This window comes from Rhincodon typus, chromosome 12 (genome assembly GCF_021869965.1).
Source record: "Rhincodon typus isolate 14 chromosome 12, sRhiTyp1.1, whole genome shotgun sequence".
NCBI lineage: Eukaryota > Metazoa > Chordata > Chondrichthyes > Orectolobiformes > Rhincodontidae > Rhincodon > Rhincodon typus.
This window is the reverse complement of record NC_063343.1, coordinates 64,834,499-64,848,260: the sequence shown is the minus strand read 5'-3', so window position 1 is coordinate 64,848,260 and position 13,762 is coordinate 64,834,499. Positions and strand designations below refer to the sequence as shown.

Here is a 13,762-nt window from a genome sequence, read left to right as displayed (position 1 = left end):
ACACAACCCATTGTGAGCCACTAACAGTCTCCATTAACAGCTATTCACCCTCTTGGCCAGATCGTTGTCCACTCCTTTGTCTGTCCAACTATTCTTCTCTCTCTTTGAGCACTATCCTCACCTATTGTTTACTCCTTACCCCTTCCCCCACCCTGCCTTCTGCATATAAACTGGCATTTTCCTAACTGCCATCAGTTCTGAGGAAGAGTCACTGGACCCAAATGTTAACTCTGATTTCTCTTTGCAGATGCTTCCAGACCTGCTGAGCATTTCCAGCAATTTCTGTTTTTGTTTCTGATTTACAACATCTGTAGTTCTTTTGGTTTTTATTCGGCTTCTTAAGGGGCTTGACAGGGTCAATGCTGAGAGGATATTTCCCCTCATGGAAGAGTCTAGGGCTAGAGGGCATAGTCTCTGAATAAAGGGGGCATCAATTTAAGACTGAGATGAGGTGGAATTTCTTTTCTCAGAAGTCTTTGGAATTCCTTGCCACAGACACTTGAGAGAACAGAGTGTTTGTGTATGTTTGAGGCTGAGATAGATCAATCGACCTTTGATCACTCAGGGAATCAAGGATTGTTGGAAAAGGGCAGGAAAGTGTATGCGAGGAATATTGGATCAGCCATTATCCTACTGAATGGCAGAACAGGATCGAGGGATTGAACAACCTTTTCATATTCTTATTTCTTATGGTCTTATCAGTTCAATAGGCATAAAATGCAAATAATATGCCTACCCTTCTTTTGCATTAGACCCAAAAAGATGTAAACCATTTATACTTCTTCAAAACTGGTAAGTTATTTATGAAAACTTTCATCCAAATTGTACAAAAAGCAAAATAGATGATAACTGATTCGGCAGTTGCCAAATTGTGACAATGATACAAATAAAATCTATAATCATAATTCATAACATCATTTGAGACAATCAGAATAAAGTATAAAATGCTGAAAGCCATGAGCAATTATGACTATTTCAGCGTATGCATAGTTGTAATATTTTGCAAACTGCAGATCTCCTTAATGTAGAGAATGAACACAAAAGGTGAACAGCACTCGGTTTTTTACATTGAAGTCCAGGATCACATGTTGTGAGGTTGAAATCATTAAGTTCTCAATCACTGTTGTTGAGTTTTGGAAAGTAGTGATAGGGCTGTTTGATGATGTGTTCACTCTGTGGACATACTCTAGATACTGGAAACCCAGGTTGTGAGTAACTGATATCTTGTGTGCCTGACTAGTTTTCTGTCTTCATTCCAAGGTGCCTGTTCTCCTTTCTTCCAGTTATCATGAACCATCTCATCGATGTTTGAGATTTGCAACTTTCTCTTGTGGCTCATTCTCAACCGAGGGGCTCCTGGGTCACACTCAATGGTTGAAGCCTTGAGCTGAGGGACTAGGCACTCACCCTGTTCAGCTGTGTGTTAACCCAAGAGAACCTTGTGCTCCCAGACTTGAGTGACTGTAAATGATTTGCAATGGTGACATGAAATGCAAGAGGGAAGATTTTTATTTTCTAAAAGCAGAAACAACCGCGCTACTTTAAATCTCAGAAAAGGGAGGACATAAAGCATGAGTTTCCTGAGCAAACTGCGCCGACTATTTCGACAGCTCACATTGCAAGGTGTACTTTTGTTACTGTTTGCCTTCTGCATGGTGACTGTGTTCATCTCTGCCTATTATCTGTACATCGGAACCAAACAAGAGACAGAGCCTTCCAGTGATGCCCAGCAGCCCGACTGTGATGATTCCAGAGTCACTCCATCCAGACTATTCCCAACCAAACCCATGAAGCCAGTGGATGTCTCTCGCACTGACCCTGTGGTCCTGGTCTTTGTTGAAAGCATGTACACCCAACTGGGGCAGGAGATAGTGGCCATCCTGGAGACCAGTCGGTTCAAGTACCACACAGAAATCGCACCTGGCAAGGGTGACATGCCCACGTTGACAGATGAGGACAGAGGCCGCTTTGTCCTTGTCATATATGAGAACATTTTGAAGTATGTGAACTTGGATGCTTGGAACAGGGAGCTGCTTGATAAGTACTGCATTGAGTACAGTGTTGGCATAATTGGCTTCTTCAAAGCGAATGAAAATAGTTTGCTCAGTGCCCAGCTGAAGGGATTCCCTCTGTACCTCCACTCTAATCTGGGCCTCAAAGACTGCAGCATTAACCCCAAATCACCACTTCTCTACATCACAAAAGCAAAGGAGGTAGAAAAGGGCTTCCTGCCAGGAGATGACTGGACTGTTTTCCAGTCCAACCATTCAACTTACGAGCCCGTTTTGCTCGCCAAGACCAAATCTGCTGAGAACATCCTGCACATGGAGGTGGATGCTGCTCTTCACACGACAGTAGTCCAGGACCTGGGACTCCATGATGGCATACAGCGAGTGCTGTTTGGAAACAACATGAACTTCTGGCTCCACAAGCTCGTCTTTGTAGATGCCGTCTCCTTTCTAACAGGGAAGAAATTATCTCTCCCGTTGGACAGGTATATTTTAGTAGACATCGATGACATCTTTGTTGGCAAAGAGGGGACCAGGATGAAGACAGAAGATGTGAAGGTAACCAATTTCCCCTTTTATTTTCTTTGTCTGTTCGTGGGATGTGGGCATTGCTGGCTAGACCAGCATTTATTGTGTCACACAATGATTCCTGAGCTGGGGTTTCTCAATTACTGGTTGATGCAGGCATATCTTTGTAGCCTCCGTCAAAGAACAAAGAACAGAACAGCACAGGAACAGGACATTTGGCTCACCAAGCCTGTTCTGACATATGATGCCTTCTAAACTGAAATCCCTTTGCCTTTATGCGGTCTGTATCCTGCTATTCCCTGTCTATCCATCTATCTGTCAAGATCCCTTTTAAATGTTGCTATTGTATCCACGTCCACCACCTCCTCTGGCAGCGCATTCCAGGAACTTATCTCCCCCGTGTAAAAAAAACTCACTTCTCATATCTCCATTAAATCCACCCCCTTATATCTTAAACCTACGTCCTTGAGTATTTGAAATTTCTACCCTGGGAGGAAGACTCCGACTATCCATTCTATCCCTCCCTCTCATAATTTTGTAAACTTCTATCAGGTCGCCCCTCAGCCTTTGATGCTCAAGTGAAAACAAACCAAGTTTGTCCAATCTCTCCTCATAGCGAGTACCCTCCAAACCAGGCAACATCCTGCTAAACCGTTTCTGTACCCTCTCTAAAGCCTCCACATCTGCCTGATAGTGTGGCAACCAGAACTATACATAATATTCCAAACGTGGCCTCACTAAAGTTCTATATAGCTGCAATGTTACTTGCCAATTTTTATACTCTTTGCCCTAACCGATGAAGGCAAGTGTGCCATATGCCTTCTTGACCACCTTATCCACTTGTGTTGCCACTGTGGATCTGTATGCCTAGATCCCTCTGTATGTTGATGCTATTAAGGGTTCTGTCTTTTACTGTATACTTCCCTCCTGCCTTAGACCTTCCAAAATGCATCAACTCACATTTGTCTGCATTAATTTCCATCTGCCATTCTTCCGCCCAATTCTCCAGCCTATCTATATCCTGCTGTATCCTCTTGACAATCCTTCTCGCTATCTGCAGCTCCCCCAATCTTTGTGTCATTCACAAACTTACTGATCAGACCACCTATATTCTCCTCCATATCATTTATATATATTACAAACAACTGGGGTCCCAGCACTGATCCCTGCAGAGCACCACTGGTCCTAGATCTCCAGTCAGAAAAGTACTCTTCCATCGCTACTCTCTGTCTTCTATGACTAGACTAGTTCTGTATCCATCTTACCAGCTCACAGTGGATCCCATGTGATTTCAACTTTTGTATCAGCCTGCCATGAGGGACCTTGTCAAAGGCCTTGCTAACATCCATGTAGACGACATCCAATGCCCTGCCCTTATCAATTGCTTCCTCAAATAACTCAATCAAATTTGAATGACATGACCTCCCCTGCACAAAGCCTATCACTGTCTGTAACTAATAATTCCGTAAAATCTGAATGTGAGTAAATTCTTTTCCCTAAGAATCTTCTCCAGTAACTTTCCTACCATTGACATGAGGCTCACTGGCCTGTAATTTCCCAGATTAGCCCAGTCACTCTTCTTAAACAAAGGAACAACATCGGCTATTCCCCAGACCTCGGGACCTCTCCTGTGGCTAAAGAGGATACAAAGGTTTTGTACAAGGCCGCAACAATTTCCTCACCTGTCTTCCTCAGCATTCTGAGAATGGATCCCATCAGATCCTGGGGACTTGTCTAACATAAAGCTTTTCAAAACACCCAACACTTCCTCCTTTTTTAAATTGACATGCTCTAGAATATTAACATACCCCTCTCTAGACTCATTATCCACCATGTCCTTCTCCTTTGTGAATACTGATGCAAAGTATTCATTATGGACATCACTCACTTCCTCTGGGTCCACACATAAATTCCCTCCTTTGTCCTTGAGTAGACCTACCCTTTTCCTAGCAACCCTTTTGCCTCTTATTTATATATAAAATGCCTTGGGATTTTCCTCATCCTGTTTGTCAAGGATATTTCATGGCCCCTTTTAACCTTTCTCATTCCTTGTTGTAAGTTCTTTCCTGCTTCCTTTATATACTTCAAGGGCACTGTCTGTCTACAGTTTCCTAAACCTACGTAGGCCACCTTTCTAACTAAGCTCTCAATTTCTCTTGTCTTGCTATCCTTATCCTTCATTTTCACTGGAACATCCTGGTTCTGAACTCTAATCAACTGGCCTTTAAAAGATTCCGACGTGCCAGATGTGGATTTATCCTCAAACAGCAGCAAACAATCGACATTACCCAGTTCCTGCCTAATATTGTCATAGTTAGCCTTTCCCCAATTTAATACTTTCACCTGAGGACTAATCTTATTCTTATCCATAACTAATTTAAGGCTTACAGAATTATGGTCGCTGTTTCTAAAATGCTCGCCCACTGAAACTTTGAACACCAGGCCGGGCTCATTCCCCAATACCAGGCCGTAGTTGGACTATTTACAGATTGCTTCAAGAAACCCTCCTGGACGTGCCTAACAAATTAACTTCTGCCATCCAGGTCCCTGGCACTAAGGGAGTCCCAGTCAATATAGGGGATGTTAAAATCACCCACTACAGTAACCCTGTTGTTTTCACACTTTTCCACAATCTGCCCACATACCTGTTCCTCTTATCTCCTCCTGGCTGTTGGGCGGCCTGTAGACCAATCCCATCAAAGTGATTGCGCCCTTCCTATTCCTAAGTTTTCCCCATAAGGCCTCACTGGATGAGCCTTCCAAGATGTCCTCCCTCAGTACAGCTGAGATATTCTCCTTAATCAGTAACAACAACTCCTCCACCTCTTTACATCCCCCTCTTTTTCAGCTAAATCCTGAAACATTCAGCTACCAAATTTGACCCTCTCAAACCAAGTCTCTGTAATAGCCACAACACAATAGTTATATGTATTAACCAAGCTCATCTACCTTGCCTGTCATAGTCTTTGCATTAAAATAAAGACACCTCAGACTGCCAGGCCCACTGTGTTCAGTAATCCCTCCCTGTCTGTATCTCCTGTTAGTCTTACTGGCCTTAAGCTCTGACTCCTCCTTGGCCATTTTACTTGCAGACCTGTGGCTCTGGTTCACACCGCAACCCCCACCACCACCTCCCCACCGCCCCCCCCCCCACCCCACTCACCACACTCATTTAAACCCTCCTGAATGACAAATCCCACTATGTTACTAGCTTTAAATTGAATTAGTAAATCATGACAATTAAGCCAGTGTCTATAACAGTGACCATTGTTGTTAAAAACAAAACACACCGGTTCACCAGTGCCCTTTCAGGGAAGGAAATCTGCCATCCTTACCTGGTCTGGCCTACACGTGACTCCAAATCCACAGCAATGTGGTTGACTCATAATTGCCCTCTGAAATTAGAAGTCACACCCACACCAGGTTATAGTCCAACATAGTTATTTGAAAACACAAGCTTTCGGAGCACTGCTCCTTTGTCAGGTGAAGTGACTGAAGGAGCAGCCCTCCAAAAGCATGTGATTTCAAACGAACCTACCGTACGATAACCTGGTGCCATGTGATTTCTGGCTTTGTCCTAACCAGCTCAACACTGGCACCCCCATATCATGCCATCTGAAATCGTGAAGCAAGCCACTTGGTTCATTAGGGATGGGCGACAAATCCTGACGTAGCCAGCGATGCCCCCATCCCATGAAATAATTTTTAAGGAAGAGACATGATAGCAGTGAGGGAATGGTCACCGTGTCCCAGTCTGAGGCTCATTCCCTGTCTGAGGTCCATTTCCTGTTTAGTTAGTGTGACTGACTTATCCTTTGCTTCATTCTTTGCAGGCTTTGCTTGAAACCCAGAAGCAATTGCGAGTCCACGTTCCAAACTTCACCTTCAACCTGGGTTTCTCTGGAAAGTTCTATTATACTGGTGGGTCACTTTCCTTTATCCTGCTTGAGTGGACCGTTGGAACTTTGTAGCATGCTGCTGTGCTGTGTATTTAAAATAAAGGAGCGTTGGTCAACCTTTATATCAATGTAGCATCTGGATCTAGACGGACAGGTGTGGACAGGTCCATTTCATTCATTATTTTATTGAACCTGTCAAGTGTTTAAGAGTATAAAGTAAAAACCTACAAAAGTAGAACATTTGGCCTCTTGAGGCTTCTTTGCCATTCAACAAGATCATGTCTGATTATACTTTTAAATCTCAAACTAAATAAGACTGTACTCACTGAGTGTTTAATTGGTAAAAAGTAGGCCCCTGTTTTACCCCCAGTCAGAGGGGTCTTATGACACTGGTAAAGCCCCTATGTCTGGCCCAGTAGATCCAAGTTCAAATCCCACCTGCAGTACATGCAATAACACACCTGTACAGGTTGATTAAAAATATCTAATCCTAGTCTGTCATGTTAGGGAATAATGGATCATGGCTGGAGTTGCTATACCTTATTCATAGAGGCTGACAGCGCAGGACAAAGGTCCTTTGGGTCTGGGTGGGATGCTGTTCAGAATGTTGGTGTGGATTCGACAGGCTGAATGGCCTCTTCACATTACAGGGATTCTATGATATAGCATCACATTTTTGGGTGTGATGCTCGAGGGAATCTGGTGCATCTGGAACAGTACACAACAGGCTGAAAAAAAAAAGCTTTCCACGCTCAAGGGGTGGAGTCGATTAGCTGGTTTGCGATGCAGGATGGTACCAACAGTGTGGGTTCAATTCCTGCACTGGCTGAGGTCACCATGAAGGACTCTCCTTATCAACCTCTTCACCTTTGCCTGAGGTATGGTGACCCTCAGGTCAAACTCCCCACCAGCTGTCTCTCTCTCTTTCTCTCTCTAAAGAGAGAGCAGGACGATAGCAACTTTATTTGAAACCACTTCAGATTCAAGACAAAGTAAAGGTACAGGAGGATTATTAGCAGTGAACTACTTCGTAAAACTTTTATCCAGTCCCGCATCGTGGTAAAAGTGGCAAACACGACAAGGTGCCAGGAGTGGTCACCTCAGACAATACCAATAGTGCAGAAAATTCGCAGGAATCGTTCCAGGGATGAAGGATTTGCATTATAAAGAGCAATTGACAAAGTTGTGATTTCTTTCTTTGGATAAGAAAACGCTAAGGGGAGTTTTCATCGAGGTATTCAAAATCAGTGTATTGAGTATAAGAGTTGGGAGGTCATGTTGTAGCTGTATAGGATATTAGTTAAGCCACTTTTGGAATACTGCATGGAATTCTGGTCTCCCTGCTGCAGGAAAGATGTTGCAAAACTTGAAAGGGTGCAGAAAAGATTTACAAGGATGTTGCCAGGATTGGAGGGTTTGAGCTATAGGGAGAGGCCGAATAGCCTGGGGCGTCGCAGGCTGAGGGATGACCTTACAGAAGTTTATGAAATCATGAGGGTCATGAATTGGGTGAATAGTCAAGGTCTTTATTCCCAGGGTAGGGGTGCCCAAAACTAGAGGGCATAGGTTTAAGGTGAGAGGGGAAAGATTTAAAAGGGAACTAAGGGGCAACAGTTTCACACAGAGGGTGGTGTGTGTTTGGAATGAACTGCCAGAGGAGGTGGTGGAGGATGATACAATGACAACATTTAAAAGGCATCTGGATGGATATGAATAGGAAGGGTTAAGAGCAAGAGATAGTAGGAACTGAAGATGCTGCAGAATCTGAGATAACAAGGTGTAGAGCTGGATGAACACAGCAGGCCAAGCAGCATCAGAGGAGCAGGAAAGCTGACATTTCAAGCCGAGACCCTTCTTCAGAAATGGGGGAGGGGAAGGGGGTTCTGAAATAAATAGGGAGAGAGGGGGAGGCGGATAGAAGATGGATACAGGAGAAGATAGGTGGAGAGGAGACAGACAGGTCAAAGAGGCGGGGATGGAGCCAGTAAAGGTGAGTGTAGGTGGGGAGTTAGGGAGGGGATAGGTCAGTCCAGGGAGGACGGACAGGTCAAGGGGGCGGGATGAGGTTAGTAGGTAGGAGGTGGGGGTGGCGCTTCAGGTGGGAGGAGGGGATAGGTGGGAGGAAGGACAGATTAGGGAGGCAGGGACGAGCTGGACCGGTTTTGGGATGCAGTAGGGGGAGGGGAGCTTTTGAAACTTGTGAAATCCACATTGATACCATTGGGCTGCAGGGTTCCCAAGCGGAATATGAGTTGCTGTTCCTGCAACCTTCGGGTGGCATCGTTGTGGCACTGCAGGAGGCCCAGGATGGACATGTCGTCTGAGGAATGGGAGGGGGAGTTGAAATGGTTCGCGACTGGGAGGTGCAGTTGTTTATTGCGAACCGAGCGTAGGTGCACCTATCTCGACTCCATTTTCTCCCTCTTGGTCCAGGAACTCCCTACCTACGTCTGTGACACCACCCACGCCCTCCACCTGCTCCAAAACTTCCAATTACTTGGTCCCCAACACCTCGTCTTTACCATTGACGTCCAGTCCCTATACACCTGCATTCTCCATGCAGATGGTCTAAAGGCCCTCCGCTTCTTCCTGTGCCGCAGTCTTGACCAGTCCCCCTCCACTGACACCCTCATCCGCTTAGCCGAACTCGTCCTCACCCTCAACAACTTCTCTTTCAATTCCTCCCACTTCCTACAGACAAAGGGCGTGGCCATGGGTACCCGCATGGGCCCAAGCTATGACTGCCTCTTTGTAGGTTACATGGAACAATCCCTCTTCCGTACCTACACCGGCCCTAAACCCCACCTCTTCCTCCGTTACATTGATGACTGTATCGGCGCCGCCTCGTGCTCCCATGAGGAGCTCGAACAGTTCATCTACTTCACCAACACCTTCCACCCCAACCTTAAGTTCACCTGGACCATCTCTAATACCTCTCTCTCCTTCCTGGACCTCTCTGTTTCCATCTCTGGCAACCACCTGGAAACCGATATCCATTTCAAGCCCACCGACTCCCACAGCTACCTAGAATACACCTCCTCCCACCCACCTTCCTGCAAAAATGCCATCCCCTATTCCCAATTCCTTCGCCTCTGCCGCATCTGCTCCCAGGATGAGGCATTCCACTCCCGAAAATCTCAGATGTCCTCGTTTTTCAAGTACCGCAACTTCCCCCCTTCAGTGGTCGAGAACGCCCTCGACCGTGTCTCCCGCATTTCCCGCAACTCGTCCCTCACGCCCCCTCCCCGCAATAACAACCAAAACAGAATTCCCCTCGTCCTCACGTACCACCCCACCAACCTCCGGATCCAACGCATCATCCTCCGATACTTCCGCCATCTGCAATCCGACCCCACCACCAAAGACATTTTTCCCTCCCCACCCTTATCTGCTTTCCGGAGGGACCACTCTCTCCGGGACTCCCTTGTCCGCTCCACACTCCCCTCCAGCCCCACCACACCTGGCACTTTTCCCTGCAACCGCAGGAAGTGCTACACCTGCCCCTACACCTCCCACCTCACCCCCATCCCAGGCCCCAAGAAGACTTTCCACATCAAGCAGATGTTCACCTGCACATCTGCTAATGTGGTATACTGCATCCGCTGTTCCCGTTGTGGCCTCCTCTACATCGGGGAAATCAAGTGGAGGCTTGGGGACCGTTTTGTGGAACACCTACGCTCAGTTCGCACTAAACAACTGCACCTCCCAGTCACGAACCATTTCAACTCCCCCTCCCATTCCTCAGATGACATGTCCATCCTGGGCCTCCTGCAGTGCCACAACGATGCCACCCGAAGGTTGCAGGAACAGCACCTCATATTCCGTTTGGGAACCCTGCAGCCCAATGGTATCAATGTGGACTTCACAAGCTTCAAAATCTCCCGTCTCCCTACCGCATCCCAAAACCAGCCCAGCTCGTCCCCGCCTCCCTAACCTGTTCTTTCTCCAACCTATCCCCTCCTCCCACCTCAAGGCCTACCCCCATCTCCTACCTACTAACCTCATCCCGCCCCCTTGACCTGTCCGTCCTCCCTGGACTGACCTATCCCCTCCCTAACTCCCCACCTACACTCACCTTTACTGGCTCCATCCCCGCCTCTTTGACCTGTCTGTTTCCTCTCCACCTATCTTCTCCTGTATCCATCTTCTATCCACCTCCCCCTCTCTCCCTATTTATTTCAGAACCCCCTACCCCTCCCCCATTTCTGAAGAAGGGTCTAGGCCTGAAACATCAGCTTTCCTGCTCCTTTGATGCTGCTTGGCCTGCCTGTGTTCATCCAGCTCTACACCTTGTTATCTCAGGGTTAAGAGCGATATGGGCCAAATTCTGGCAAATGGGACTAGATTAATTTACGATATCTGGGTCAGCATGGATGGGTTTGACCAAAGGGTCTATTTCCGTGCTGTATGTCTCTGTGACTCTATGAGGGGTCTGTACAGGATACGTAGGGAGAAATTTTCCCACTGATTGAAGGATTGAGAACGAGCAAGCACAGATTTGAAATAATCTGTGAAAGAAGGAAAATGGAGATGAAGACAACCTTTTCTATGCAGCAAGTGTTTAGGATTTGGAATGCACTGCCTGAGAGTGTGGTGAAGATTGGTCCAATCAAAGCTTCCAGAAAAGAATTAGGCTGTTATCTGAAAAGTAACAATGTACTGGGTCATAGGGGATGGTAGGAGAATTACATGAGGTGTATTGCTCATTTGGAGAACTGACTAGCCTCCTCCTGCACTGTAGCAATCCTTTCATTCTGTAAATACACTTCTTCCAACCCAAAGATAATAGGAACTGCCGATGCTGGAGCCTGAGGTAACACAGTGTGGAGCTACAGGAACACAGCAGACCAGGCAACATCAGAGGAGCAGGAAAGTTGATGTTTTGGGTCAGGACCCTTCTTCAGAAATGGGGGATAGGAAGGGGGCTCTGAAATAAATAGAGAGGGGGGATGCGGTGACAGCAGGTAGAGAGTGGAGTGGATAGGTGGAAGAGAAGACAGACAGGTCAAGGAGGCGGGGATGAAGCTAGTAAAGGTGAGTGTGGGTAGGCAGTGGTGGGGATTGGTCAGTGAGGTGGGAGGAGCGGATAGGTGGGAGAGAAGACGGACAGGTCAATGAGGCGGGGATGAGAGGCGGGCCTGGTCTTGGGATGTGGTCGGGGGTGGGGAGATTTTGAAGCTAATAAAGCCCACGTTGATACCATTGGGTTGTAGGCTTCCAAGGCAGAATATGAGGTGCTGTTCCTCCAGTTTCCGGGTGGCATCGTTGTGACACTGGAGCAGGCCCAGGATGAACATGTCGTCCAGGGAGTGGGAGGGGGAGTTGAAGTGGTTCGCGACTGGGAGGTGTTGTCATTTTTCGCGAACTGAGTGTAGGTGCTCCGCAAAGCGGTCTCCAAGCCTCCGCTTAGTTTCACCGATGTAGAGAGCCCCCTTCCCCCTCCCCTATTTCTGAAGAAGGGTCCCGACCTGAAACGTCAGCTTTCCTGCTCTTCTGATGCTGCCTGGCCTGCTGTGTTCCTCCAGCTCCACACTGTGTTATCTCTTCTTCCAACCCACCTCTTTCACCAGGCTCTTGGACGCATGTTCTGACAGTTTCTCCATGAATACAGCTGAAAAGAGAGATGTGTTGCTGAGGCTTTTCATATCACTCACATCGCAATAAACACAAGAATGCCAAATGCTCAAAACAATTCATACTCCAAGGGAAAAAGGTTACAGATTAGTCGGCAACTCAACTTTCATTGACTGAAATATTTCTACAGAAGAAGCAATGAGGAACCATGGTGGTTGGCCTGACACGTATGAGATGAGACATATGCGTCTATTTTCAGGAAGATTCAAGTTCAGTATGACCAACCAATCTCCTACATAGCTCGGTGCTTTGTTTTGCAGTGCTGGGATGCTTTATCATATTAAAGGTGGTGGATCAATGAGTGTTGTTGCAGATAATAACTGTTTGTGTGGGCTGGTTCATGATTAATTCCTTGTCTTCCAGGAAATGATGAGGAAGACCAAGGAGACAGCCTTCTTCTGGCTAATGTGGATGAGTTCTGGTGGTTTCCTCACATGTGGAGTCACATGCAACCCCATCTCTTCCACAACCAGTCAGTGCTGGCCGAGCAAATGCTCCTCAACAAGCAGTTTGCACTGGTGAGTTGGAGCAAGTACCATTTGCAACATACTTAATTAGTCCTGAACATGCAATTTACACGTTTCAACCTCGACAAAAGAAAGATCATTTTAGTCCAATCAGCCAAGCAGAAAGAGAACACTGTGTGTTCCCAAACTACACCCAGTGGGTTCACACACAATGACAAATGTTATGCCCCTGAAAATCTACTCCACAACTCAAAATGCAGAGGGCAACGAGAAAATTCGCTACCTCCCAAAGGTCTTCTAAAGACCCAGGAAAATTCAATGAAGGTGACAATAAACCAAAGAAAAGTGGCCCCATGACAGAAGAACGGACAGACCCGTAAGACCTAAGAGCAGAATTAGGCCATTCAGCCCGTTGAGAATGCTCCGTCATTCGATCATGGCTGATATGTTTCTCAATTGCTGAGGAGGCACTCCACCAGTTGCAGATTGGTCCTATCTCATATCTGATGCATAAACATTGAACCCAGTCACAGAAGATGCAAGGGAGAAGCTGCCCATGATTGGAGGGGGAATGAGAAGCTTTCGTTTCAGTGACAGAGACTGTTGGAGACTGAAGGAAGTGTTGGATGGCTTGGGGGTGTCTGTAAAGAAGCTGTCAGCCCAATGAGGAATGGGGGCCAGAGGCTTGGGGGATGCCAGGCTGCAAAGGGGAAGAGGAACTCCAAATTGGGAAGGGGGTCTGTAAAGAGGGAGGGGGCTGTCTTAATTCTTCCAGCCGACTTGCAGTGGATACTATTGTCATTAACATTGCAATGATTGGATGGTTTAATGGTGTGGAGTTGTATTTCAGGAAGATGTTATCACATCTCAACGCGTCTCACATACTGGGAATTGCTTGAGATGCAGTGATTGTGGTAGAGACAAGCATGCAACAGTTTAGCTGTGATCTCATCAGTCTGCAGGAAACATGTTTAGTGTGATGGATTTTTAAGAATAGATTTACTTGCAAAAACAAACTTCTGCTAAATTCCACCTAATGTAGGTCAATCGGGCAGATAGGAAAATGTAGGAAGGACGTTCGCAAAGACTGTGAGTCCGCAACTGGGGGTCACAGTCCAAGGGTACAGGATAGGACTGAGATGAGGAGAAATTTCCTCACCTAGAGAGTGGTGAGCCTGTGGAATTCCCTGCCACAGAAAGCAATTAAGACCAAAATATTGTATCA

At 46.5% G+C, this 13,762-nt stretch overlaps 1 protein-coding gene across 1 annotated transcript in view; it reads left to right on the top strand.

Moving 5' to 3' along the window:
• The window catches only part of ndst1b (N-deacetylase/N-sulfotransferase (heparan glucosaminyl) 1b), a 331,224-nt gene that overhangs the window by 245,477 nt on the left and 71,985 nt on the right, over positions 1–13,762 (top strand). Inside the window, exons 9-11 of the mRNA XM_048603490.1 lie at positions 1,261–2,567; positions 6,371–6,458; positions 12,434–12,588. Coding sequence (XP_048459447.1) covers positions 1,572–2,567; positions 6,371–6,458; positions 12,434–12,588 — 1,239 coding nt within the window. The 5' untranslated portion in view covers positions 1,261–1,571. The remainder of the gene's footprint in view (positions 1–1,260; positions 2,568–6,370; positions 6,459–12,433; positions 12,589–13,762) is intronic.